This window comes from Heloderma suspectum, chromosome 7 (genome assembly GCF_057233095.1).
Source record: "Heloderma suspectum isolate Gila_16-S chromosome 7, 16-S_ref, whole genome shotgun sequence".
NCBI classification, from domain to species: domain Eukaryota; kingdom Metazoa; phylum Chordata; class Lepidosauria; order Squamata; family Helodermatidae; genus Heloderma; species Heloderma suspectum.
This window is the reverse complement of record NC_139464.1, coordinates 9,075,823-9,099,069: the sequence shown is the minus strand read 5'-3', so window position 1 is coordinate 9,099,069 and position 23,247 is coordinate 9,075,823. Positions and strand designations below refer to the sequence as shown.

Genomic DNA, 23,247 nt, shown 5'->3' with positions numbered 1-23,247 from the left:
GTCCATGGAGGTAATTTGCGCAAATGGAGGGATCTGCGCAAATATCCTGTTCGGTAACTGCTCAATTCATGCAAGTTTCTTATCTGTGCACAGTAAGCAGTGATCGCGAACAGGAGTCAGGCACGAGATGCCGTTTGGAGAATCCTCATAATCTCAAGCATCGCTCGTTTGCCCATCCCTGCTGACAACCACCTCTGCTGTCCCAATCCAGCTCGGAGCTAGTGAGGGCTGGCGGATGTGCGCCAGTTTTCACTGCCTTTTCTCCTGCTGGGTGGCTGGAGCAGCGGCCACCCAGCAGGCAGAGAGGAAAGTTCGGAGTCAGTGAGGGGTGTTGGAGGCTGAGAAAGAAGCTCCGGGGTTCACTCCACCTCTGCAATTGGAACTCTGTCTGTCGGGCTAGCACAGAGAAAATTCAATGCGTCTCTGCCTTTCTTCTCTGACTCACACTTTTGGGGGGTTTCTGCCTGCATTTAGCATGCTTCCGCATACGTCTGGGACTGGGGAGTGGGCAGGGATCAGCCCTTCCCCTCTGCAGCATCAGGACTGGGAAGAAGCCATCTTACTCGCCAGCCCGGCTGCCCCCACACCGTGGCGAGTGGGGTGAATGAGGTGGTTGAGCCCCGCTCACAGGAGCGCTATATGACAGGTCAGTATTATTTTACTCACATCGCTGTTGTGTGCGTGTGCCGCTGGGAGCCTGTGGCTCACCTTCCCCTGTGACTGCCTGGGATCATGCTGTTTGGGAATGATGGGGGTTGCAATCCCACACAGCTGGAGGGCACCAGGTTGAGGAAGGAGGACCCTATTGCATTCAGGGCTGAGTATGGATCTAAACTGATTTCCTGCCCCCTGTTCCAAGCTCTCAACCAATCTATTGTTATCGGCTCTCTCGTCGTCCGATGCTCCACTTCAAAGGGGCCCTAGGAAGAACCCTCGGAGCTTCGCCATAGTGAGAAGAGGGAATTAAATGCTATTTGCACATTTAGAGGCCGCAAATATGCAAGTAGATCCACACAGTTGGGAACGGGGGGTAATATGACAGACAAATTCAGTACATACCAGTAATACTTCTGAATCCTTTTAGAGGTTTGCACAGGCATTCCATTTTCTGAGGAACAATGCCACACACATTCTTCCACTCTCCAGCTGTTTTTATTTATTCTATTAGTTTGAAGACCAAGTGCAGGCAACTCATGGACCTCGGGATGTTGTTGGACTACAACTCCCATCAGCCCTGGCCAGCAAAGCCCATTGCGAAGGGCTCATGCGAAGCCTGGCCTGGCTGCTAGCATTAAATACGTCTACAGACACGAGAAGTTATTTTAATTTTTTAAAAAAATAAGGACGTGACTGATACTGATCAGATCTGCTGGCCACTGTGTTCTGGCCTCCCCCCAAACTTACCCATCTGGAGTTGTAACATCCCTGCGGTTTCACCCCCCCCCTCACCCCACAAAAGAGATGGAGTACATCAATTGAATGAACCTAACTGGAGCAAGGCTCTTTGTCTCTCTGTTCTTTTCTGTTCCTTGCTGGGGGTGGGGGAAACGTATGTCCCTGATCCCTCCCTGTCTTGTCTAAATATTTGCAAAAAGACTTATTGGAGGTGCTGAGGGAGGGGACAGGATGCAGGAGCCCGCCCGACAGGAAGGAATGGTCCCCAGACGTGCAATGGGAGGGGTCCAGCTACATTGTTAAGACAGATTGTCAAAAGGAGGAGTGGGGTGGCGGGGGAGAGAAAGAAAGGTCTCCATAAGAATAGAGCTGCTTCTGATCATTGTGTGTCCTGCCCCTACCCCTGATCGTAACCTTTCTCTTTCCACAGCTAAAACTCACTAATCCCAGCAAGTTTATTTATTTATTTATTTACTGCATTTATATCCCGCCTTTTTTCCTCTTGCAAGGCACCCAAGGCGGCTTACATTATCCTCCTCCTCTCCATTTTATCCTCACAACAACAACCCTGTGAGGTGGGTTGGGCTGAGAGTCTGTGACTGGCCCAAAGTCACCCAGTGAGCTTCCATGGCCGGGTGGGGACTAGAACCTGGATCTCCCAGCTCCCAGTCCAACACTCTTGCCACTACACCACACTGGTCTATTTAGGATTTTGAATAAAACATGTGTGGGAAGGAACAGAATGTGCTTATTATGGGAGAGCTTGGAATGGTGTGGGATGCAACAAGGGTAATGGGGGCATTGTCCTGTTGGGGTAGGGGAAGGGAGGGGTTGTGGAGTCTCTCTAAGGAGGGTTGATCTGCCAGGGAAAGCACTCTGTGCATGTTCAGAGGTGCTGCTAGTTACTAGTTTGCCTTCTGAGAAATGAGTGTTTTGTGTTTGGCCATGCCCACGTTGGCAGCCATTTTGTGAGAGTGCCCACAGCACTCTTAGATTCCAAATGTGCCCACCACCCCGCCTCGGAGTTTTTCCTTCGGCATTTCATCCACCCCCAAGAGTTCCTCCTCTCCGTGTGTCCACCAACAGTTCTCTCTCTCAGCCATGCTACCCTGTCTCACCTTATACGGTACACGGTATTTCTCTTCGCACCTTGGAGAGCTCCTTTAGAATTCTGACTGGTTCTGGCTGAAACCCGGAGCGGACTCACTGCCCCACAGACTTTGGAGACACCAGCCTCCACTGCCCTAGGCTGGCCTGCTGCCTAGGGCTGGTTGGCTTTTGCACATCTGGTCTGCTTTTGCACATGGTAGGAGGAAGGAGTATTATTGTGCCTCAGGCAGAAAAATGTCTTGTCCTGGCCCTGGGCAGCAGTGCTAGATGGCGGATCAACTGACAAGTACCATCAGCCAAATCTGACCAGTTTCTGAATACTGCTGCACAATCTCTTCTATCTTCCCACATACCTTCCCATCTTCCTGATCTGTGGATCAGTTCCTGATTTGCCGCAGATATTTAACTCCTGCCACCCTTAATGCCTCTCTAGAACATCAACCTGTGGTGCAGGTGTTCTACTGAATCTTAATTCCAGCTCCACAGAGGAGCCGGTAACGGAACAAGTGTATTAACACGGGTTATATACACCTTCTTGGCAGTGCAGTTAATACAGGCCTGCAGCAGGGAGGGGAATTTAAAAGATGCGTCCTACATGGCGGTACAGTTAAATTCACTATCCCTGAATGCAATATAGTGAGGGCTGCATTACTGGTAATTTTGTGCACCTACTGTGCACTTGTAGTAAGTGAAAGTCAGCCTGATAATCTTAACACAAGTCTGGAGGACATTTTGTGCCAGAAAGGGAAATTCTTATGCATCCGGGCGGAACACTGATGAAGAAAACCCTACACACGCAGTGGTCCACTCTCCAACAGGGACAAGACCGTGTCATCTCCTGACCTGTCTGGATGAGGCCTGTTTTTCCTCAGTGATATGCCATTCCCATCTGCTTCCTTGGTCCCCCCCAGCCCCCGCCCGCAAAGAAGAAAGCCACTTTGCACCCCTGTAGTTCTTTGAAGCATTTCACATCCTTTGGCTGGACTTAACAGGCTCCGAAAATCTGAGCTAATCTCATTCCCACACTGGCAGGAATCTAAAACTAACATCCCTCTCCAGAATGAGGTAATGGCACTTGAATCAACAAACTGAGCACCAAACAGATGTATTAGGGTGGTGGTGGTGTGGAGAGAAGGGGATGCGGAGAAAGAGAAACGTCCCTCCTCACCCCCAACGGATCATCAGTCAAAGCCAGCTCACGTTGGAGCTGTAGGCAGACTTCAGTCCCTGGGTTCTGGTCAGGTTTGGAAGCTAAAGGCCCAGGAATTGCCCACAAAATAAAAGTGACCTCAGGTTCACAAACTTTAAAGGTGGGACTAAATGTCAGCCCAGCAAAAAAACATGTTTGTTGGGTAAGCGTAATGCCGGCCGGGGCTATTTGCAGAGGAGAATCAGCTGGTGGAAGAAAGGGGTACCTAACCCTTCCCCACCACCACTGATACTCTCCCACAATCCCTCCCACTCTTCATCTGGGCTTATTTCTGTCCTCAGAGCACAGCTGAGGGGAAAACAAGTGAAACCCAGCTGGTGGGGGAGAGGTTTGGTCTTATTTGGTAAACACAGGGTAGAGAACCCCGTGTTTCCTGAGATAATGCATAATTCTGCTCTTTTCTGAAGGACAGTCACAGTTGATCTAACTGAACATGGTCTACATCAGGGTGTTGAATCTCTTTCAGCCAAATCCCATTTTGGAGAAGCTCTTGGGGGCCCACATTACAGCGGTAGGCAGGGCTTGAAGGCAAAAGGAGAAGGGCGCAAAATACCAGCCTATTTCAGCTTAAAGCTCTTCCTGTCGGTAACTCAGCCTTCAGAGAGGCATTTCAACCTTTTAGAATGGGAGGAAAACTGCACAAAAGCCTGGAAACCATCAAACGATCTGTAGTTGGGGGAAAGGAGGTGGGGCCAGGAAAAAGGGGTGTGGCCATCTGGGAAGCCCAAAGGGTCAGACAGGGGCTCCAGGGCTGAGGACAGATGAGGGAACGAAGATGAATATGGATAATTGCACTGAGAAAAACAAGCTGACAAAACCACAGCAAAGGCAAGTGAGGTCAGGGGAAGTGAAGGCAAAGATGAGGAAAGGTATCAGCACTGAGAAGAATGCACTGAAATGAAATACTCTGCAGTGCATGTTGAAAAATTACCCACAACCATACATACTTTTGGGGCACTCACGAAGAGAATCGTGAAATGAGGCAGGCGGTTTCAACTCAGTCCTACTCTCTGTAGCCAGAGAGCTGGAAGTGACTGAAAGCCGGTTTTCCTACCTCAGAACCATTCACCTGAACCACTTCCCATCGATCTGTGTAGCCTGCAGGTGCTTCTCATCTGGGATGGAATGCCTCAGGGGTCCTGTTACCCATCAAGAACCAACCACCACAAAAAAGCCCAGAACCCTGGATTATATTACCGGAAGAGGCTTCCGGGTTGGATTCAGAATTAATCATACTTAGAGGAGATGCCTTGAAATCAATGGGACTCAAGCTGGTTATGACTAACTTAAGTCCCATTAATTTCAAGGGGTCTACTCTTAAGTATGAGATAAAAATGGAATAGCTGCACAGTGCCTCTGGATTGGTAGCGCAAGGAGCCCTCTGTCTGGAAGCATCCTTAGTCTTTTTTAAGGCGACAGAGGGCTCTTTGCTATTTCCACGGTGGCTTTTTGCAATGTGAGAAGGGGTCTCCTTCGATATACATTCCATTTTCTGATGAGAACGTGTAAACTCACAGACTTGGCCCCGGTATGCAAGATCACGGCAGGGGAAATAAGCCACAGTGGCACATTTCCCCCACTGTGCGTGCCAGCCACGTTCTGGGGGGATTTGCACAATTATCCTCACAGCTTGCCGTATCATGCAAACCTGGCCAGGGTGGCTTGTTGCCGTGGTTAACAAGCCACCCAGAAGCAATGGGCTGTCTTAGGTTTCCGAGTGGCTTGTTAACCACAGCAACAAACCACCCTTTCTGGGCTCGCACGACACACCAAGTCACACCGGCAAGGGTAATTATCCCCCCGGCATCTGCGGTGGGGGACAATAAGCACAGTGGCTTGTTTCCCCTGCTGTGACCGTGCGAACCGGGTCTTGGGAACATTTCACTGGGATTGGTTACTATTCTTTGAGGGGATGGACCTGTAAGCAACACTTGAACGTTTGGATCTTATGGGTTTGCATTATAAGAGGATCAGCCCAGTTTCCCGTTGCAGAGCACTGGAGATAACAAAAGGGCTATGTTGGCTGGAAGATGGCAGTAGTGAGTAAGAGAACATGTCAATGGGAGCCTTGCGGCGGCAGCAGCAAGCAGGCTTCTGACAGCCCAAACAGCTGTTTCAAAATACTGCACTCCCAGCGTTGCTTAGAACAGGGGTGGGCAGGGGTTGGGAGACTGCATTGCCCACCCCCAGAACCCATGGGGGCCACAACCCATCCCCGCCACATCTGCTGCCACCACTGATTTTCCTGCCGTGGCAGCAACAAAAATCACAGCAAGTTTGCAGGGAAACAGGGTGTGCAGAGAGAATGCCTCGTGCTTCAAAGCAGAGGCCTCCACGGACGCGATTCTGCTCGCAAAGAGGGCGCATGCTCTCCGTGGGCCTTGTTTCTGTGCAACATTGCCATGTTCTTTGTTGCCACCACTGCGGGAGAAAACGCAGCAGTGGCGGCAGGGGAACAGAGTGGGGGCCGTACAAACTGACACAGTGGGGGGGGGGGCGCATGCAGCCTACAGGGCCTGTGTTGCCCACCTCTGGTTGAGAGGACCGAGGGGGGGGGGAATAGGGAGGTGTTGTCTACCTTTGCTTTTAGCATATGAGCATACCTAGCTTAAGCAAGACTCACCAAAGAGAAGATGGGAGCCTTGAGCCATCAGTAACCCCCTCTGCCCAGCGGAGGAGAAATCCTCACCCACTTTGGACACTCACACCCAACCCTTTCCTTCCATGCCATGGCCTCAGTCCAAATCCCCTTCTTCCCCAGAGCTGTTCTTGCCACAGAGGGGAAAATCCTCTGTGGTGAACACCAGTTTTGGAGCAGGGCCTTAAGTTAGGGAACTGGTGGAGGGCCAAAGGGTTAACCCTTCCCTCCACAACCCATGGCTCCAATCCCAATCAGAGCCTCCCATGACTGCTTTTTGGAGAAGGAAATTACCTTGGGAGTTCCAGTCACAGAACTCTAAATGTAACACACAATCTGACCCTAAGAGCATGAGCTATCAGCCAGAACGCCCCAGGTTCAAATCTCACTCCTGCCACGAACTCGCCAGGTGGCCCTCAAGTAGGCCAGTGTTTTCTCAAGTCTCAGTTCCCCACCTGCGATACGGGAATAACAGGACCGGTCTGCTTTACATGATTGCTGCAAGGATTGCTGTGTCAGCCTAAGCGAAGGGCTCTGAACACTCAGAAGTGAGCCCCAAAGGGTTACTAAGATGGGAGATGCTTTCCAGGTATGAACATCCGTTACCAGCCTTCCAGGGACATCCGCTCTCTCAGCTGCCTCGGCGGGCTCTTGCGAAAATGAAAGAATGGCAAAGTGCTTTTTGCAAGAAGGGGTGCTACAGAGGCACCTAATAATAAGAGACCACCGATATCTAACCCCTTTGAGATATACTTACACACGGTCTGGACTCGTTCAAGGTCAGAATAATTGCCCGGTCTTTTGGTGGCATCTTGCTCTCACAAATGAACTGGGGGAAAAAATGTACATGTGTGTCAAAAATGCAGAGTGAATTTATTTATTTATTTATTTTATTAAATTGCTTAATCGCCCATCTGGCCAGTCACCCGGCCACTCTGGGCGATATACAACAATACAACAGTTTTAAAACAATAAAACTCTACATTAAGACATCATATTTCTAAAAATACCCTAACCCACCCCAAATGCCTGCCTGAACAACCACGTTTTTAATGTGTGGCGGAACTCATGGCAGAGTTCCCTAGGGAGGGAGTTCCACAGACTGGGGGCCACCACAGAGAAGGCCCTCTCCCTTGTCCTCACCAGCCTAGCTGTCCTGGCTGATGGGGCAGAGAGAAGGCCATCAATTCCTCTTGAACAAGAAAGCACAGCCCCCCCCCCCCCCGCAATAAAATCTAGATCAGGGTGGCAGAACCTCAGAAACTCCAGGCACGACTGGGTGGAAATGCCTCTCCTAAGGCTTAGTTACTGGCAGGAAGAGCTATAAGCTCCTATAAGAACATCAGCTGTGCTGGATCAGACCACGGGTCCCTCTAGTGCAGCATTCTGTTCACACAGTGGCCAACCAGCTGCCCACAGGAAGCCCACAAGCAGGACATGAGTGCCACAGCACCCTCCCGCCCATGCTCCCCCGCAACTGGTGCACATAGGCATACTGCCTCTGAGACTGGAGGTAGTTTCCATTAGTGCTGTGCCGAAAATTTCTCCCATATGATTTTTGACCGTTCTCATTCAATTTGATAGAAGAGAAATGGCTTTCGAAAAGAAATTCAAAGGAGGAGAAATTTCGGAGAAATTCTCATGGCTTGGGCTTGGGTTTCTTGTGCTCATACCTTAATTATGAGGTGGCTGAGGAGCATGCATGAGTGTCCTGTCTGTCATGGTACAGTCATCTCTGTGGCAGCCTGGGGCCTCCTCTGTTTCCTGCACTTCAGTTAAAACCATCATGAGGAAGACCTCAGGAGGCAATTCCTCCTGTGAGGCTTTTTCAGTTCAGGAAGTGCAGGTGGCCTGGGAGGCTGCAGCGCAATGGAAAGGTGTGTAACAGAGAGAGAAAACATACCCAGCACCCTCGGCCACCTCGCTGGGATTGCTGTTCAGCCGTTCAGTCGTGTCCGACTCTTCGTGACCCCATGGACCAGAGCGCGCCAGGCCTTCCTGTCCTGCGCTCTCTCCCGGAGCGTGCTCAAGTTCATACTCATTGCATCGGTGATGCTATCTAGCCATCTCATCCTCTGCCGTCCCCTTCTCCTTTTGCCTTCAGTCTTTCCCAGCATCAGGGTCTTTTCCAGAGAGTTTTCTCTTCACATCAGGTGGCCAAAATATTGGAGCTTCAGCTTCAGTATCTGTCCTTCCAATGAGCACTCAGGGTTGATTTCCTTTAGGATGGACTGATTTGACCTCCTTGCAGTCCAGGGCACTCGTAAGAGTCTTCTCCAGCACCACAGTTCGAAAGCATCAATTCTTCAGCGCTCAGCCTTCCTTATAGTCCAGCTCTCACAGCCATACATTACTACTGGGAAAACCATAGCTTTGATTAGACGGACCTTTGTTGGCAAGGTGATGTCTCTGCTTCTTACTATGCTGCCTAGGTTTGCCATAGCTTTCCTCCCAAGGAGCAAGTGTCATTTAATTTCATGGCTACAGTCACCGTCTGCAGTGATCTTGGAGCCCAAGAAAGTAAAATCTGTCACTGCTTCCATTTCTTCCCCTTCTATATGCCAGGAAGTGATAGGGCCAGATGCCATGATCTTAGTTTTTTTAATGTTGAGTTTCAAACCAGCTTCTGCACTCTCCTCTTTCACCCTCAACAAGAGGCTCTTGAGATCCTCTTCACTTTCTGCCATTAGGGTGGTATCGTCTGCATATCGGAGGTTGTTGATAATTCTCCCAGCAATCTTAATTCCGACCTGTGATTCATCCAACCCGGCATTTCTCATGATGTACTCTGCATATAAGTTAAATAAGCAGGGCGACAATATGCAGCCTTGTCGTACTCCTTTCCCAATTTTGAACCACTCGGTTGTTCCATGTCTGTTTCTTACTGTTGCTTCTTGACCCTCGTACAGGTTTCTCAGGAGACAGGTAAGGTGGTCTGGTACTCCCATCACTTTCAGAATTTGCCACAGTTTGTTGTGATCCACACAATCAAAGGCTTTAGCGTAGTCAATGAAGCAGAAATAGAAGTTTTTCTGGAATTCTCTTGCTTTCTCCATGATCCAGCAAATGTTGGCGATTTGATCTCTAGTTCCTCTGCCTCTTCTAAACCCAGCTTGTACTTCCGGTAGTTCTCGGTTCGCATACTGCTGAAGCCTAGCTTGTAGGATTTTGAGCATCACCTTGCTGGCATGTGAAATGAGCGCAATTGTGCGGTAGTTTGAACACTCTTTGGCATTGCCCTTCTTTGGCATTGGAATGTAAACTGACCTTTTCCAGTCTTGCGGCCATTGCTGAGTGTTCAAAATTTGTTGGCATATTGAATGCAGCACTTTAACAGCATCATCTTTTAGGATTTTAAATAGCTCAGCTGGAACACTGTAATCTCTGCTAGCTTTGTTGTTGGTAATGCTTCCTAAGGCCCACTTGACTTCACTCTCGAGGATGTCCGGCTCAAGTTCAGTGACCGCACTATCATGGCTATCAAGGACATTACTATCATGGCTATCAAGGACATTAAGATCTTTCCTGTATAGTTCTTCTGTGTATTCTTGCCACCTCTTCTTAATCTCATCTGCTTCTGTTAGGTCCCTGCCTTCTTTGTCCTTTATCATGCCCGTCTTTGCACAAAACGTTCCCTTGAGATCTCCGATTTTCTTGAAGAGATCTCTAGTCTTTCCCATTCTGTTGTTTTCCTCGATTTCCTTGCATTGTTCATTTAAGAAGGCCTTCTTGTCTCTCCTTGCTATTCTCTGGAACTCTGCATTCAGTTGGATATATCTTCCCCTTTCTCCCTTGCTTTTCGCTTCCCTTCTTTCCTCAGCTACTTGTAAAGCCTCATCAGACAGCCACTTGGCTTTCTTGCATTTCTTTTTCTTTGGGATGGATTTCGTTGCTGCCTCCTGAACAATGTTACGGACCTCCGTCCATAGTTCCTCAGGCACTCTGTCTATCAGGTCTAATCCCTGAAATCTATTCCTCACCTCCACTGTATATTCATCAGGGATATGATTTAGGTCATACCTGAATGGTTTAGTGGTTTTCCCGACGTTCTTCAATTTAAGCCGAAATTTTGCAAGAAGCAGCTCATGATCTGAGCCACAGTCAGCTCCAGGTCTTGTTTTTACTGACTGTATGGAGCTTCTCCATCTTTGGCTGCAAAGGACATAATCAATCTGATTTCGATATTGACCACCTGGTGATGTCCATGTGTAGAGTCGTCTCTTGTGCTGTTGGAAAAGAGTGTTTGCTATGATCAGCGTGTTCTCTTGGCAAAACTCTATTAGCTTTTGTCCTGCTTCATTTTGTACACCAAGGCCATGCCTGCCTGTTATCCCGGTGATTTCTTGACTTCCTACTTTAGCATTCCAGTCCCCTATGATGAAGAGGACATCTTTTTTTGGTGTTACTTCTAGAAGGTGTTGGAGGTCTTCATAGAACCGATCAACCTCAGCTTCTTCGGCATCAGTGGTTGGGGCATAGACTTGAATTACTGTGATGTTGAATGGTTTGCCTTGGATTCGTACTGAGATCATTCTATCATTTTTAAGATTGTACCCCAATACTGCTTTTCCCACCCTTTTGTTGACTATGAGTGCTACTCCATTTCTTCTAAGGGATTCTTGGCCACAATAGTAGATATGATGGTCACCTGAATTAAATTCACCTATTCCTGTCCATTTTAGTTCGCTGATTCCCAAGATGTCGATGTTCAATCTTGCCATCTCATGTTTGACCCCCTCCAGCTTACCTTGATTCATTGATCTAACATTCCAGGTTCCTAAACAATATTGTTCTTTACAGCATCGGATTTTCTTTTCACCACCAGACACATCCACAGCTGAGTGTCCTTTCAGCTTTGGCCCAGCCGCTTCACTCTTTCTGGCGCTACTTGGAAATACCCTCTGCTCTTCCCAGTGGTATATTGGACACCTTCCGACCTGAGGGGCTCATCTTCCGGCGTCATATCTTTTAGCCTTGTGATACGTTCCATGGGGTTTTCTTGGCAAGAATACTGGAGTAGGTTGCCATTTCCTTCTCCAGTGGACCACATTTTGTCAGAACTCTCTGCCATGACCTGTCCGTCTTGGGTGGCCCTGCACGGCATAGCTTATGGTTTCACTGAGTTACGCAAGCCCCTTCGCCACAACAAGGCAGTGATCCATGAAGGGATTAGGTAAGCTCAAAAACACCACAAAAAGAAATTCAAAATTCTGCCTCAGAAGAGTGGAAGCCTCAACACAGCTGATGCTGTTGCCACTTGCAGGAGCGGTGCAATACACCAGAACAATTAATAAAAGCCACAACATCTAGAACCTATGAAAAGCTGGACCTGCTGCTCATACAGAGATGACAAAGCTATGGGATTTGATGTGCTATTCTTTTTGGGTGTGTGCACGCACAGGCATATTAATGCTTCCTTTTGCAGCCACAATGTTTCCGTGGATAAAACTGATTTTAGAGCCGACCTAGATGTCACCTCGGCAAATGCAGGGCCCCAGCCCCACTTGAGAAAAGCCCTGCTAGTAGCCTGTTAGGAAGAAGTTGGCTAGCTCTGCTAGATGTTGGCAATGTAATGTGCATAATGCCTCGCTGAGGCACATGATGCGCGTGTGCCTTGTGGTGCCTTTTTGGATGGAAGTTATGGCTCGTATTAATTTGGTTTTGGAAAAATCTTTGGTACTTGTGGATGCCCACGTGCTTTCAAATTATGTTCCCGTGACACAGGGACTAACAGATGGACAAAGAAAGTTGATTTTGAGAGCCCTTACAGTTGCAAAGAGACTTATCCTGCAAGCTTGGAAGGATAAGCGCCTGTCGCCTATCTTTCAGTGGTTTGAGGATATTACTGCTTTCTCTACATTTGAATGTATATCCTACAGTTTTCAATCTGTTTGGATACCTACTCACATATATGGACCGCTTATATGAATGAATATATTTAAGGCATGAATGTTATGGTGAACAGACGTTTTTTGTTATTTCTTTTTCTGTTACATTTGTAATTTTTTTTTGGGGGGGGGGGAAACGAGCCCTGCTGGATCAAACCAAAGGCTATTTAATCCAGCTTCCTTTTCCCCACAGCGGCCAACCCGATGCCCATGAGGAATAAGCCCTCTCCTACTGCTGTTCCCCAGAGACTGGTATTCAAAGGTACCTCCCCCTTGTACTGGAGGCAGCCTACAGCCATCAGAACTTGCACCCATCGATCGCTCCAGCCTCCATTGATTTCTCTGATCTCCTTATAAAGCCAAGACAATGGGGTACACAGGAGCAGGAGGAACTCAGCGGGGAGGAGAGGACCAGTGGAACCAGTGCCGGCTCTAGGTTTTTGAGGGACCTATCCTCCTCCTCTTCCTCATCGCTTGCTTGCTTGGCAGGCAGGGAGCCAGGAAGGCCGCGGCATCTCCTGCTCCCCCTCCTCCACACCACCGTTCTCTGGGCCACAGCAAGAGGCAGGTGAACCAGCGGGTTGCCATGGTGAAGAGGAGGAGAACTCCAGGGGGATGTTGCCAGTGGGGCCCCTGCTGCGGTGTGGGCCCTCGGCCGGTGCCCGACCATGCCAACCCTTGATGCCAGTCCTGAGTGGGAGAAAAGGGCGTGGAATCCCGTCCACACAGTGGACTCTCTGCAGCAAATGCAACACCTCATCCTGGGTTTGGAGCCTGGCTGTGGGGTGGGGGGATAAAAAGGGAGAATCGGCAGAGGGAGAAAGGCCTGTGCACTCCCCACACCTGCCAGGTCTCCCCTGCATGTGCCCCCCAGCCTCAGCATAGGTGTCTCGAGGGAAACCCAGTGTTGTGAACCCTATTTTGCCTTGTGGCACCTAGTGTCGCCCTGCGTGTCGCCACAGCCTCCACCACCACCCTGTGTTCTGCCCCCACCCATACCCCAGTTTGCTCAGGGCAATGCAGTCTGTGCGGGGTAGTGGTTAGAGTGCTGGACTGCGACTCAGGAGACCCGGGTGGTGGTCCCCACTCAACCAAGAAGCTCAATGGGTAATTTCGGGCCAGTCACTGACTCTCAGCCTGACCTACCTCGCAGGGTTGTTCTGAGAATAACATGGATAGGAACAGGAGGGGGGTCATGTACACTGCCTTGGGCTCCTTGGAGGAACTAGTGTGATATAAATGTAACAAATAAATAAATACACCAGCATCTGTCACCCACACTGCCTGTGCTCTCTCCCTGGTGCATTGCTCTCGGACCTGCTCGGTGTCCTATGTTACAGGGGACAGTCAGACCTATTTGAAGGGATGTCCGGTCCAAGTCCAGGTTACTGGTGAAGAATGATAAGCAGGGAGAGCAGAGCCTGAGTTTTCTGTCAACAGTTCACCAACTTAGCACCTGGACAGCAAACTGAGCAGGCACAGGTCACCTGGTCACAGTCGGCCCACTATGGTGAGACGGATTGTATTTCAATCAGAATACGCGAATGTTATGCAAAACAGTGTCATCTTTCTCCTCTCTTTTGTTGGCGAGACGTAAATGGCCACCCTCGTCCTGCTGAAATGCAGCGCATCAAACCCTATCCATGTTTTTTGGGTTTGCGCAGCGTCACCCTTGTCTTCCTGTGCTGCTTCAGCAAATATCTGCCCTTTAGCATTGGGGGCGGGGGATGCTGCACCCTAACCATCTGCTTACCTTGCTCTGAGCTAGAAACGAAGGGTGGCTGGCCCCACTGCCAGGAGAAAGATCATGGTGCTTTGGGGGGGTCGATGATGCCTTCGTTGTTCCTGAGGTCTCAGGACTCGCTTTTTTTGTGGGGTGCAGACCAACGTCAGGTGTAGGTGATATGGAGACTGTATCGCCTTTTGTCCCTTCTGTTTTTTTGGGTGTGCTCAGTGTTGTTCCCTCGGGGGGTTTACCAAACCCTGGGCTTGATGTGGTGGGCCCAACAGGCGTGGTGAGGTTGCTGGTAGTAGTTGGCACATTCACAGATGTGGGACTTCCCCGGGTTTTGACAGTACTGCCACTTCCTAGAGTTGTAGCGGTGCCTCGATGCGTTGTAGGGGCAATGGGGCTTTTGGGTGCTTTAAAAAAAGAAAGGTTGGAGGTGAGGGGAAAAACATACACCTAACAACAATTTAAAAAGCCGTAACCCCTCCAGCCACATTGCATTTCCCCCCTACCCCAATGTTTCCACGTTGCTGGTCCCAGGTTCAGGGTCAAAAGACACTTGACCTTAAATGTGTCTTTGCATCTGTTTTTTTTTTTTTTAAATGCAAACTGCATCAGCAGGGGGCAGTGATAATGAATGGGATCAGAGCTGGCACGGAGGGGGAGAATTAACCATTTCCTGTCTTCCCATGGTCCTGAGGAAAATCTGAAGTGGGTATTTGCTTTGGAAGAAAATCCCCTATGGCACCAGGAAAGGAAAGTGTTAAATCCCCCCCCCTCACACCACACCCCCTGCTCTGATCTCATTAATTATCATTGGATGCAAAGACGCATTTAATGGCATGTACAGTTTGGCCCACACATTTACAGGAATCCAAGTCACATCATGACCCAAGCCTCTGAGATATCACTTGCCATTGCATGCACACTTCCAAGCCTGTCTTTGTATCTTGAGGACTAGACGCTTCTTTTTTAAATGAAGGCTGAACATTACAGACTGACAAATCCTGTACCCTACATCAAAATTCCATGTTTGTGCAAGGTGATTCCCCCCGCCCTCTAGTATTTCAATCTTCCCTTTTGAAGAGTGATGTAGTAACCCCCCACCCCCCAAGCTGGGTTCGTCATCTCTGTGGTCGTTACTGGCTACTCCAGCTCAGCCAATTTTTAGGGTGTTGCAATTTTTGCATCAAAAGAGGAGGTAGGTTGTTTTGCTGAAAACAAAGGCAACCCACTGTGAAAACCTGACGTTTTCAAGATGGATTTTGGGTGACAGCAGGACAGATTCCCAACACTGAAGGGGCATCCTAAGTCATGCATGGCCAAGCGTCAAGCTAATGGGATCTACTTTATTATTATTTTTACTGGAACCCTGAGGTCCACCCACCAGAGCCAGTTGCAAAGTGTCGTGGGGTAGAGCCAGATGTAAAACGGTGGCTAAGGGGTTGGAGACAATTACCTCCTGTATTGCATGAGCCATACACTGGGCTAACGTACACATGCAAGTACAAATCTGCAACGGAGTAACCACAGATTACAGATGCAACAAAAACTGTTAAAATGACCCAGCAGAGCTGCACAGGGAACTGGTCAATGGCAACCCATTAAGACTCCTATTTTACAGGAGAGGAACACAGAGGCTGAGAGACGAACACGAACCATTAGCACAAGGCCGGCCACAAAACCAGAGGGGTTTTTTAAACTTTAAATTTTACCTGCTGTTGCTGAACGACTGGGAGACGGCCACCCAGATAAATGGAATAAATTAAATTGCTCATGTACTGCAGATGTTGCTTCTCTGCCTGCCCCTGCCCTATGGGATGGACTGCCCCCAACAGAGTTATGCTTCTCATCTGCCCAGTCTCAGAAAGGCAGGTCTGTGTGGCCTAAAAAAGACCGAGCTCTACAGCCTAACAAAGTCGGGGCTTAGGCAGCCTCTGTTGATATATCCTGGGTAAAGGTATATATAAACATGAGGTAAAAGGAGACTGGAATGAGGTGGCAGAGTCCTGAAGTGGCTTCACCACTACAGGCAGGGGAAATCCCATTTTTTTATTTTTTTTTTTAAACTTCCTGCGAGGAGAAAACTAGCACATAAGGGATCAACGTTTCTCCTGGACATACTTAAAAATGTGTAGGCTTTGTTTTCATTTTATTAACACAGGGAAGCAATTCAAAGATGGCACACCCCAGCTGGAATTTGAAGTGGTATGGCCCATTCTACCTCCTCGGAATTCAAGTGCCTCATTCTGCCTGCCCCTCCTCTAACCTATGGGACTGTGGGCAAAGGCAGGGCAAAGGCAGGGCAGATGCGGGGATGATGACCAACAGGTGGACTACGGGGAGTGAAGAGGAACCACAGAGGATGGCGTATTTCAGGAATGTGCACACATCACGCACAGCCCTGTCTACACGTATTCAGTATGATAGTACCTGTAGGGACAACAGATGCCTCCGTTGGCTTCTCTGATGGAGAAGCCAGCGTCACCTTTCCAGGCACACTGCTGCTGGACGGAGTGGGCAAGACGGGCCCTCGAGATGTCATCATGGAGGCAGCATTGGTTGACGTCTGCTGAGAAATCTGAGAAGTCATGCGTGCTCTGGAGGGAGAGGTGCCATTGGCGGTATCTAATGGAGGTTCCTTGGACATTCCTGAGGTGATTCCTGAAGACGTTTCCGCTTTTACGGTTGGTCTCTTGGAGAGCACGCTCTCAGTTGTCAGGGTACTGACCGAACTAGGGGAAAGAGCCTTGGCACTCGGAGCTGTCGAAGGAACAGGCTTCCCAGAGGTTAAAGGCATGGGTGCTGTGGAGGATCCCGCGACTGCTGCAGGCGCTTTTGCGGACAGTGAGACGTCTGTGGAAGTGGCTGGAGAAGCGGCGTCAACTCCTAAAAAGAGCCAGAGAGTGAGGCACATTTTGGAAACAATAAACTGGTTCAAAATGACATCCCCCGCTCCCAGCAGACCGCCACTTTCTTCAAACCTATTTATTCGTTTAGGTGTAATACTTTTATACCACCTTTTCCACAAATGTTACCACGGCAGTATACAGCAATTCAAAGAAAAATAAGACACGGAAGCAATAAAGCCATGTTACAACATTAAAACCACTATTCACAATTTAAAAATGGCCTCTTCTCCAAGGCCTCCAAGGAAGTGGATGTGGTACGTGTCCCCTGCTGCCTTGTTTGTTTCAGAACAACACTGTAAGGTAGGTTATTTTTCATTTTTTTATTTATGTATTACATTTATATCCAACCGTTTTTCCTCTTGCAAGGAACCCAAGGCAGCTTACATGGTCCCCCTCCTCTCCATTTCATCCTCACAACAGCCCTGTGAGGTAGGTTAGGCAGTGACTGGCCCAAAGTCACCCAGTGAGCTTTGTGGCCAGTGGAGGCTAGAACCTGGGTCTCCCCAGTGCCAGCCCAGCACTGTAACCACTATACCACACTAGCTCTCAGTGATACGTTAGGCTGTTATCAACCAGCTTACAAATAACAGCTCAGTCAATAGAGGCGGGTGGCTCTGAGTTTGGTGGGGCTATAAATCCATTCTGGGGTTTAGTCAGAACCAGCCAGAACTCTAAAGGAGCTATAGAAGGTGCTGAACTGTATCTCCAAAACAGGTTCAGCAACTTGGGTATCTCCTTTAGAGTCCTGGCTTGTTCTGACTAAAACCTAGAATGGATTCATCGCCCCACCAAAATTGGAGCCACCCACCTCCACTGAGCTCAATCCAAACTCAGACTTGTTCACATATTCATGTAAACCAGAGGCTGAAGTGAGACAAAAGAACAACGATAGGTGAAATCTGGTCTCCGGACAGACAAAGCATGGCTTTTTATCCTTGGCAGAAGGAGTTTATGGTTCTGTGGAAAAACACAACGGCACGTGAATCAAGTTGGGTAACTTAATAAGGGGCACGTGGCTGGAATGCCTTGGAATCGCTTGTCCTTGTAAGTCAGGGCTGTTATCTCAGGATAACAACCTCTAAATTGCGATGGTGAGCACAAGGCCTGTTCAACACGTAAGAGAGAGAAAGGCTTGAGGAAGAAATAATCTATAATAATTAAAGAGGATGTCTCTGCGTCAGCCCGATGGTGCCAAGACTGTGAAAGCTAACCACCTAACACTTGGCATGCAAGCTAAGGGGACCCTAGGGGTGTGACCATTGGGGTTATTCTGGTTGTTAAAACCCAGTAATTAATTTTAATTTATTTAAATGTGTCCACGTGTTCAGTCTCCAGCCAGCGCATAGCTTTGCAGTCAGGAATGGAGTGGCAGGCCCCTTTCAGGGGGCTATGGGGTGCATCATGGCAGCAGCTGTGTCTAGAGGTGCCAGCAGGCCTGGCTTCTCTCAGACGGGACGGACAGAATGTGTCCAATTCTGGGAGCTGAACAGCTTTGCTTGAAGGCTTACCTGGGTCAAACAAAGCTATCCCAACCTGTGCAAAACCGGGTCTTTTTGCTAGTAAGACAGTAATAATAAAACAACAGCAAAGAAAGCCTCCTGTGGTGCCTTAAAGACTAACAAATATATTCAAAAGACACGCTTCCCGCACCACATGCATCGTGGCTCTCAAGCATTTAGAATGGGAAAACACACACAAAAATCAGGAAACCACCCCCTGACTGGATGTCAGGGGAAAGGGGCTGTAGTGATCTGGGGAACCCTGGAGGGCTGGATCGGCATCCCAGATGGGCCCAAGGTTTTGTACCTCTGCCCCATGGTGTCATAAGTGTTGGTGGGACAGAGCCTATGTCTTCAGAGGCAGCTTGAAGAAGTGTTCTGTGTAACTCAAAAGCTCGCTTCCACCATTTTGAACACTGGGTGGTTCAGGGAAAGGTTGTCTCTCACTTATTCTATAGCCCTATTCAGACATTCAGAATCTGTATAGGCTCAAGAAGGAGGGGGAGCAGGAAGGCACAGACGGTTCCTACCCTCCACGGGCATATAGAGCCTGTGCATGCGGCAACGGTCACTGGCCCACCTTCCATGTGCGAAAGTTAAGAGATTCTAGATGTTTGAGGGCAGCCTTCCCCAACCTGGTGTCCTCCAGAACTTTTGGAGTTCAACTCCCATCAGCCCCAGCCAGCTTGGCCAATGGTCAGGAATGCTGGGAGTTGTAGTCCAAAACAACTGGAGGGGACAAGGAAGGGGAAGGTTGGAATAGGGCTTATGTATCTTCTTCGGTGACCCTAACACAGCAATTAAACTAGAGAGACCACAAGTGGGCATTGTGGTAGGACAACGTGACTTATCATAAGAACATCAGAAGAGCCACGCTGGATCAGACCAAGGGTCCATCTAGTCCAGCGTTCTGTTCACACAGTGGCCAACCAGCTTCCCACAGGAAAACCACAAGCAGGACATGAGTGCAACAGCATCCTCCCGCCCATGTTCCCCAGCAACTGGTGTACATAGGCAGACTGCCTCTGCTACTGGAGGTAGCATGGAGCCATCAGGACTAGTAACCTTGATAGCCTTCTCCTCCACAAATTTGTCTAACCCCCTTTTAAAGCCATCCAAATGGGTGCCCATCACTACGTCTTGTGGTAGCAAGTTCCATAGTTTAACTCTGCACTGTGTGAAGGACTTTTATCTGTCCTAAATCTTCCACCATTCGGCTTCATGGGATGACCTCGGGTTCTAGTATTATGAGAAAGGGAGAAAAAAGTCTTCCTATCCACATTCTCCACACCAGGCATGAACAACGGTCAAATAGCCAATGGGTTATTTGAGGGTTGCTTAACCCTCCAAGATAGACTTCTCCTCCAGCAATTTGTCTAACCCCCCTTTAAAGCCCTCCAAATGGGTGCCCATCACTACGTCTTGTGGTAGTGAATTCCATAGTTTAACTCTCCGCTGGGTGAAGAAGCCCTTCCTTTTATCCGTCCTGAATTTCCCACCACTCAGCTTCATGGGATGACCCCTTTGGGTTTTAGTATTAGGAGAGATGGAGAAAAATGTCTCCTTGTCACGTGGCTACATGGGTACTGTGGAAAACCACCACTTGATAAAGGGTTGCCAGCATTCCTATGGCATTCGACTTGTTTGAGCACACGACCACCCCTAGTGCTGTTCACCCTTGACTGCTGGGGGACTGGGCCCCAATCCAGGCTGGCAGTCCAGGGATCTGACCCTCAGCCCATGTCCAACACGCTAGCACCGCCTTCCCCACCCGATGTCCTCCAGATATTTTGAGCTACAGCTCCCACCAGCCCCAGGCAGCATGACCAATGACCACGAGTAATGAACGTTATCCTCCAGAACAGCTGGAGGACGTCTGGTGGTGGGGACGCTCTTCTACATCAACATGTGTGCAAGGAAGGAGCCTCCTGCTTGATGGAAAGAGGAGAATCTGCCCAGGATGGAGACCGGTGCAACACTTGGCCCTTCAGATATTGTTGACCACAACACCATCTTCCTCGACCACTGGTCATGCTGGTTGTGGCGGATGGGAGCTGAAGTCCGAAACCTCTGGAAGGCGCCAGGTGGGGGAAGACCGGGCTAGCATTTTTTAATCGGACCCAGGACTACAAGACGTGAGGGCCGGGGTGAGAATTTGGAAAGGTAGTCGTCAGACGTAAAGCTCTATGCGGTCAGGCATGATTAACAGCAAGCTTTTTCTATTTAAGGCCATGGAGACCAAATTAGAGCAAAATACCACTTAAAAAAGAACAGGCCGCCTGTCCCTTTCCTTTCCTCCTCCACCTCTATCGGAGTCTTTTCATGGTCCATTCAAGACCATTTCCTATCTTGAAAGCTTCCTCCGGCCACCTCGGTGTCATGACTTAGATGGGCTCGGAATCTATTAATAGCGGGAAGGGGAAACGCGAAAGAATGGCTGAGGAAATAGCCGGGGAGACACGCCCTGGCCGGACAGGCAGGCATGTCGCTGGCACTGAGCCCCGGCAGCGCCTGAGGTGGGCCGGGGAAGTCGGCAGCCACCGCTGACACTGCCGAGCGCGGGGACCACAGGCCGAGGCGCCCACGTTCCTGTCTCCCCTCCTTAATCCCCTTTCGGATTAAGTGGGGTCAAGGGGTTAATTTCATCAAAGGCGTCTTTGCGGGACTCGGAAGCCCTCGAGGAACGTGGACGCAAGCGCCTCATTCGCTACAAGAGGCAATCGCTGTTTGCGGAAAGGAGCTGTGAGCCTGAAAGAGCAGAGTTTTTGCTGCCGCTTCTCCACCACTTTCAAGACACTGACACAGGACATGACACGAGTTCAAATCCGTATCTGGCAGCTATGTCTTCTTCTTCTTCTTCTTCTTCTTCTTCTTCTTCTTCTTCATTTTTAACTCCAGAGTATGGAATATTGGGATCCTAGTGGATTGGAACCCTCTGGATCGGGACCTTAGTGTGTGTGTGGTGGGGGCTAGGGAGACTTTTAAGGTCTGGATCAGGCCCCCAGCGCCTATACTAGAGTAAAAACAAAGAGATGTAGCTGCTACTTACAGATTTAGAGCTCAATCCCATGCATGTTTAGCCGGAAAAAGTCCTACAACTCCCAGCATTCCCCAGCCAGCAGCTGGCTGGGGAATGCTGGGAATTGTAGGACTTTTTTCCTGTCTAAACATGCATAGGACCGCATCCTTAACGTCTGTTTTGGCCCACCAAAAAAACCTTGGCACAGCCATCTTCGTTTATAATTTCTTGCCGTAAACAGCTAAAGCAAATATTTTATGACTGTAATGAAGCAGAACACCCCTCAAGGGTAAGAATTTGGTTTCACATTTATCCTTCCAAACAGTGACGAAGGGAAGCCAACTTTCGCAGGCTTTGCAGGTCTGCTCCTATTACTGGATGTGAGGAAGGGGGAGGAAGCCACTCACGAGCCTCCGCTGAAGGAAAGAGGATGATTCCCACCTTGTTCCTTGTCCTCTCTGGTTCCCAGCTCTGTTTAAGTTTAAAACTTTTTTTTTAAAGTTTAAAAGTTTTTTGTCCCCACCCCCACTCCACCTGTTCCAAGCATGTCAGTTTGTAAGTTACCAGGAGGGCCTTACCGGAGCCATAAGGAGAGGTATACATTTCATAAACAGCAACGTGTAATACACAGCACTTGCATTTGCGTCCTGCCGCTCAGAAGCAGAAAGCAGCTGCCTGTAGTGAAAATTGCTCCAGATGAGATCATGCAAGTGAGCATGTTCCACATGGAACAGCAGAAGGTCAAAACTAGTAATTCTGATCTTGGGGCAAATTTTTTTTCCCCCTTTCTTTTTGGATCAGTCACGTTGGGAATATGAGGCCCTACTTCTCCACTCCGGCCCCCTAAATTGATTGCTTTCCATTCAGGAGGAAATGCCCTCTTCTGGTGGGAATCCAGTTTCAATTAGCTGTATCGCTGGGCCGCTTTGCACAACACGAGGGTGCTTAATAAGCCACAGTGGCTTGTTAACCACTTCGGTGCATGCCAGGCGTGTGCCGGCCAGACTGAGATAATTACCCTTGCTGGCACAGCTTTTTGTGATGTCTGAACCTGGTGAGGGTGGGTGGGGTGGTTAACATACCACACAGAACCCATGGCCTGCTTTAGAGTCGCTGGGTATTTGTTAACCAGCCTCCCACCCTCGCCAGGTTCGGACATCACAAGAAGCCAGGCCAGCGAGGATAATTATGTAAATCCGGCTGGCAAGTAACCAGTACACGCAGGAGGGTTAACAAGCCACCATGGCTTATTAACCACCCTGCGATCATGTGACCTGACTTCTCTCTCTCTCTCTCTCTCTCTCACACACACACACACACACACACACACACACTTCTCTCCTTGACAGCTCTCCAGGGTGAGGGTTGATTGAGGAAGCTCTGCCCTTTTGAGCAGAAGATTTTACAAGCATGTCTCTCCTCCACACAGAGGTTAAGGCAATGACATTTTAGAAACCCACAACGCCATGGCCTATCGCCTCCTACCACGTATAAACCCCAAAGGGACTGTCTGAGGATGTGTCGATTCACCCAGCTCCAAAGGGGCTGCCAGATAAAATTGCTCTCTGTCTTGTGCCAAGGGGGTGGGGGACAAGTCAGGCACTCTTCCTATCCCCCCCCCCAACACTCTCTTGCTTTTATCGCCCCAGCTCAGACAGGGCTGGTAGGGGGATGGTTCACAATGGGTCTCACTTTAATGAGATTGATTAAGGGCAGGGTATTCCTTTAATGGAGGCCGCTGTCTTGAGAGGCAGCCTGGAAAAGGGATTGATGGCTGCAAAACATTGGTAGCCCTGGAAACTGAAGGCCCATTAGCCAGGCCTGGAGTGTTTCGTCTCAGTGCTCTT

The 23,247-nt window shown here is 49.2% G+C and overlaps 1 protein-coding gene across 2 annotated transcripts in view; it reads right to left on the bottom strand.

The window, feature by feature from the left end:
- The window catches only part of PODXL (podocalyxin like), an 84,008-nt gene that overhangs the window by 15,383 nt on the left and 45,378 nt on the right, over positions 1 to 23,247 (bottom strand). For both annotated transcript variants that reach the window (XM_084809062.1, XM_084809063.1), the window contains exons 2-4: positions 16,404 to 16,859; positions 13,995 to 14,383; positions 7,111 to 7,182 (exon numbers count right to left, since the gene is read on the bottom strand). In XM_084809062.1, coding sequence (XP_084665188.1) covers positions 7,111 to 7,182; positions 13,995 to 14,383; positions 16,404 to 16,859 — 917 coding nt within the window. The remainder of the gene's footprint in view (positions 1 to 7,110; positions 7,183 to 13,994; positions 14,384 to 16,403; positions 16,860 to 23,247) is intronic.